The following is a 6,000-nucleotide window of genomic DNA, read 5'->3' as shown; positions in this document are numbered from 1 at the left end:
TGGGGGAAATATGAAATAAACCCAGCAATTTCCAACATGTTAAAGGGGCTAATATGTACATGAATATTTTCTTCAAGCTCCTTATTGTGTATTCACAGCTACTGCCAAACACAACAACAGAGACGGGGCATTAGGATATGAAATGGGAAGTGGTCAAATTTTCAAAGCGAGCTGCTGGGTGCCAAACACTTTTGAAAATCTGGCCCCTGACTCTTTGGTGCCGTTCCAGAAAGAAATATCTCTATGCTGGCAGTTGGCCAACCAGCTTTGGAAATAATTTTGCACAGTTATTTCAGTAAAGCATAAAAGCCAATCCCCAGCTTTCTCTGCCTGATTAAGCACTGTCACCAATCACTATGCAGCTCTAAGGTACGCATGAAATATTCCTAGATAAATCCTCCATCTCCAGAGAAATGAGTTTCCTGTACAACTGTAAATCCAGGTTCTGTGTTGAAACTAATCCAGTCTGGCAGTGCTATGGCCCTAGAAAAGTTTCCTTGGAAACAACAAACTTATGCAATGGCAAAGTCATCCAATCTTTTCATGCCACTATATTATATTAAAACCACCTGGTTTATTTATACAATGACTTACAGATCAGGGTCCTAGAAATAATAATAATACATAAACTTTATAGCAAAAAATATACATATAACAATTCATCCTTCTATGATATATAGAAATGATGTATATTTGTGTGTGTGGACATATATATAAATATATGGGTTGTACTTACGTTCAGGGCACTTGTGTATATAGATATGTGTGTCTACATACACACAGTATACATTTATATATCTTTCTAGGTGCCATGTGTGTATACATAAACACACATAAATACACACACAGGAGCATATTTACAGTCTGTGAGTAGACATGTACTTTGCAGAATCAGCACACAAACAGCTGGAGTCCTTTACTGGCTGTGACCATCAGAGGCATCAGTGACCACCCGCATTAGCGTCCATGGAAAGAGAACAAATGTCATCGCTGTGGGCACAGGACTGGCTTGATGCATCTTCCTTTGTGAAGAACTAAATTTGCTGGACAGTGGCACCCTGCAATGCAGGGCTTGTTGCATGGGCCAATCTCGTTCCAATTGTCACATGTTTTGACACATCCTGGACCACAGGTATCATAAACTGCACCGTGTTTACACTGGGTTGCTGAAAGGCAGTTAAAAAGAACAAAATACGCATATTACACAGAGTCTTACAAGGCAAGTTACATATGCGTTTGCTTGGTTTCTACTGCAGATATCAAAAAGCACATTTTGGCATGACTATCACCTAGAGGAAAAAGTTACTTGTGAAGAGATTCCACTATATTAAATGCAACATTACTTTACATCACAAACATAAAGGTAGCAAAATTCCTTATCAAAAGGGTATCAAGCTCCTAGCACTCTTGAACTTCTCGAGCATTTTAACACAGCTGATGGTATATAAAGCTTTGGCAAGGTTTCTATCTGTAAGGCCATCTGTGCTTTATATTTAAGGCTTAATGTTATTTATTTGTTACAATACCTTTTATCAAAGATTCCTGAAATGTTTACAAGGACAGATAATTATTATCAGTCCCACTCCTACAGAAAGAAGAAGAGAGAGTCATTTACCACGTCAGGCTTCCTACTCCTGAGACAATACTTTCAATATTGCATATTCCAGGAAATCAAAACAGTGCTGTCATTCAGCAGCACCGTTTCTACCAAAAAAAAAAAAATCAATTATTTCCATGTTTTATGCTATTTTACCAAGGGATCACCGAGAATGAGGATTCTTGCACTTAATGATTCCAATATCTATTCATTGATTTATGTAGTTGACAGTTCAATGCATTTGCAACATAAGAGACCAAGGAGAGCTCAGCTAAAAGCACTATACCCCCTCCAGATCAATATTTAAACTCTTAACATTTTATATCCTGCCTTTTTAGTATGGAGAATAATACATGGTTCGATAGCAAATGAAAGTCTGTTATTCTTTCTAACGGCTGTGCTGATGGCAAAAACAAGTACTGATCAAATAGTTTATAGATGGTAAGGGACTCTCAAGCATCCAAAATCATCTCTTGCTATTTACAGAGAGGTGGCTGCATTAAGAAGGTTTCTTCCATTTTGAGAGAGATTGAAGGTCCAGATTTTTTAAAGAACAGTTCTGTTATGGACAGAAAAATGCTATTTTGTTCTGAGGATTGCCTTAAATTGCTATTACAGTACTGTTATTATCCATAAAGAGAAAACAGGCAGAAATAAATTGATAAAATGTGTATAAGAGAGTGTCACAGAGCATGGAAGTCTTGGTGTTAAGGCATCGTAAATTTAAGGGGTTCCTCTTCACCAGTAACAAAGTGATCTTCAGAACAGCATCAGCTTTTATGCATTTTACGTAAGTAAAACTTGCAAGAAGCTGATGCTGTTTTGAAGATCACTTTGTTACTGGTGAAGAGGAACCCCTTAAATTTACGATGCCTTAACACCAAGACTTCCATGCTCTGCATTACAAAATGCATTTTATGGCATCTATACATATTTGAAAAGCAGCCCTGAAGAAGGAATTCTGGCAAGGATACTTACAAAGTTCTCAGGACAGAGAACAAGTAAGCAAATAAAAAATTGGAAAAATTTGGTAGCACAGCAGAAAGTTGGAGTTACAGAGAATCAACAGCTGAATATCAGATAGATAGTAGATATTAGGTAGACATTAGAGAGAATAAAAGCTTTCCAGCTTTAAACATGAGAAAGTGCTGGAGCAAGCTACCTAAAAACTATGTGAGACATCTTTTATTGAACATCATTTTAGTATAGGTTTGAAAAAACATCTTTCAGCAGTGTTCAAGATAGGCTTATTCAGCTTGTAAGCATAGATATATTGAGATGGTTTTTCCAGTTTTAACTTTCTGTCTTGGTGTGCATAATAACTTTCATGCATATTGAAGAAGGAACAGGAAAAAAAAAAAAGAAGACAAAAAAAAAAAGAAGAAAAAGAATAACTAAAATGAAATTTAAGTGAAACAGGAAATTTAGAAGGTAGGAAAGACCTGCAAGCAATACTGAGCGTACAGTAAAACGTTAGTTCACAACAACTCTGCACTTACATAGCTTGTTAAGAATAGAGGTTGAATCTCTATAAGAGGGGAAACGAAAGTGTGTGGAGCTCCCAGGAGCTTTGCAAACAATGTATTAACTGTCTAGGAAAGCAGACCAAGATGTTCAAGGACAGACAGTGATTGTCCACACACAACATGAATTATCTGAAGGAAGCCATTTACTAGAAGCTTTTGTCCCTGCTCTCTGAAAATTAGGTTCCTTTCAAAGGATCTCTAATTGACCAACCACAAACTGGTTCAGTTTTCAGGCTGCACAGGTTTCATCCCACAAAGATTTAGAGCAGTACTAGCCAGCCCATTCATTCCACCTGGGCTCTGTTTGGTGCCTCAGCTGGTGGGTTTGAGGAAAGCTGGCCAGGGTCTCCTTTCCATTTCCTCATCTCTGCCCCAGAGCAAACGAGGGTCTATTACAGCCTGCCCTTGGCAGCCGTGGCATCTGTAAGTACTCCCCAGCTCTGCTCTACCCCACGTGCATGTGGTATGTCAAAACACCTCCTTCTCCTTCAGATGATGCCATACAGAAGATATGATGACCTTATTTTCTGCTGTAGGCAGCCTATAATGGCATTACTAACTTGCTGTCAAGGGGAAAATCAGGAAAGTACAATGGCTGCTGTTTAAGTTCCCTGGATGGCTTTTATTGTTGAGTGCTCTAGTTGTTAACATGTGGTGTGATTGATCCAGAACATTCCACTTCATCAACTGTTTAAAAAATAAAAATAAAGACAATCTGCAGTAGGCTTCCCAGGGACTGCTGAAATGAATCAGTACCATGTAAACATGGAAAACAGAAGTGATGCCTTTGCACCCGTCTTTTAAGGCAAATTCCTGTCTTAAAGAACCGAGCTCTGTTAGTAATAACTTCCTTAGTGCACTAGCAAAAATAAAAAATAAAAAACCCAACCCCAAAGTACAGAAGTTACTAATAATACTGCATTTTGCAATGTTACCAGTCCCAACAGGAATTTTCCACTTTTCTTCTAGAACATGTGTTTGGCATGACAGATGTGAGCTTCCTCAGATCGCTTTCTGAGCTGGCGGGATGATAGCCAGCTCCAGTCCAGAAGCCATATAGTCACATAAATACAGCACTGTGCCTGAGCTAATAAACCCTGCCTAATAAGGCTGTACAGTTTTCAGACCAGAGCTGGTTTATTCCAGCCAGTTTGGCAGTTTCACAGGGATGGCTCGTATCTGTCTGTGCCTGTCTTGGTAGACATGGCCGTAATTATTTAGGAGGAATTCTTGTTCTTCCCCAACACAAAAGCCAGAATACCTAACATGGAACTGCTGAAGAATTCCCTTGGTGGGTGATATCTGGTAAATCTGATTCCACAGAAATTTCTGAGCTAATAATTGTGCATCAATGAATCGTCCTGCTGCTTCTTCTGTTGGTGTTGCACAGTTTGAGCTTTCGAGGTGTTTTGTAGGACCTTCAAACTGAATGTCATTCATGGTGCTTGTAATTCACATCTCCTTCTAACATAGTAGAAGGCAATAGATCTGGGCACTGACCTACTTATACACTCATGCTAATCTCTTCACCTTTCAGTTTTTAACGACTTTCCACTGAAAAGGCAGAATGGCCTTCTGATACATATTCACATGGAATAAAGAGATTAAGGGAAAGTAACATGACAGGGGAAAAGAGTGACTTTGGCCAGAAAATTCCACAGCAGAGAACCCAGGAGAGAAGAGTCAAAGTCAGATACTCATCTTCCTCTAGTTCAACCAATCACATAGGAAAAAGAGAAAATTGTTTGGTTTTTATGAGGCTGTTGGAGCATGTCAGCACATCGGTGCTTTGCACTTTATTGTGGTACATATCTGCTTTTTCTTCTTGCCTGTATAGTCATGCCCATGGCAGGGAGTTACTGCCATTTGCCATGCTTGGGTCTTCTTTCTCTCAGTGCCCTCAGAAATTCAATTTTAAATTACTGTGGGCCAAGGCCTTTCACCACTTCAGTTTACTTAATTGTACTTTACAAACTGCTTGCTTAGCCTTTCTTTGTCTGAAGAAAAAAAAAAACAACAGCTCCTTTTCTTTTCAGACTTCTTCCTTCCATTTGTACCCTTTCTTTTCCCTCTCACACGTATCACTTTTACTTCTTCTTTCCCTCACGCTGGCTCTCCTGGGTTTTCTTTTTCTCCTTTACACATCATATTTCTTCCTCTGCCCATCCTAACAGGTCTCACTTCCCACAACTTCCCGCAGAAACCCATATTCCTTTCCAAACCCTCCCAGTTCCCACACGGATCTCATCAAACCTTTCCTATCCTAACCATTTTCCTTCCGCGTTAGCTGCTTCTCTTCACCCCTCTGGTTAAATGACTGCTGACATTCCCCTTACCAAGCCAACGTCAAAGGGCAGCAAACTTTGAGCAGCAGTATTTGCTGAACCGAGAGGAGGATACGCTGCCACACTGCGGGAGGAAGAAGAGCATGTAGGGAACAGGGCATGTAATTCTGCCTCCCGAGCATCCTGTTTGGCTGGCCTTCCAGACAACACAAGCTTTCTAAAGAATATAAAAACGAGCTAAGTGTACAGCAGTCAGGGTAGAGGAACTGGCAACTACACAAGATCTGGTTTTATAACACACAAAAGAATAATTAAAACCTGACTTTACTAATAAGTATACTCCATTTTCATCAGAACACAGCTCTTCCAAGTATCCCACCGGCTATGAAATGTCAAGCAGGAAATGAAAGTCACAGAATGCTAAAGTTTTATTACGGATATATTGTTTCATACCCAGGAACTTTTATCCATAATTAGAACACAATAATTGTAACTACACGTTTTTTGGGGAAAAAAGTAAGTTAAAGATTAAAATCTTGATGCTGGCCATTGGTAACATATGAAGTGCAGTAGATGCACTGCAATTTAATGC

General features: G+C 39.4%; 1 protein-coding gene across 2 annotated transcripts in view; it reads right to left on the bottom strand.

Moving 5' to 3' along the window:
• Positions 1 to 554: 554 nt before the first annotated feature.
• BMPER (BMP binding endothelial regulator) overlaps positions 555 to 6,000 on the bottom strand; it is a 145,185-nt gene continuing 139,739 nt past the window's right edge. For both annotated transcript variants that reach the window (XM_055710162.1, XM_055710163.1), the window contains one exon: positions 555 to 1,166. In XM_055710162.1, the coding sequence (XP_055566137.1) occupies positions 985 to 1,166 (182 nt within the window). In that variant the 3' untranslated portion in view covers positions 555 to 984. The remainder of the gene's footprint in view (positions 1,167 to 6,000) is intronic.

Source organism: Falco cherrug, chromosome 4 (genome assembly GCF_023634085.1).
Source record: "Falco cherrug isolate bFalChe1 chromosome 4, bFalChe1.pri, whole genome shotgun sequence".
Lineage (NCBI taxonomy): Eukaryota > Metazoa > Chordata > Aves > Falconiformes > Falconidae > Falco > Falco cherrug.
The sequence above is the reverse complement of the archived record's forward strand: the minus strand, read 5'-3'. Positions and strand labels throughout refer to the sequence as shown.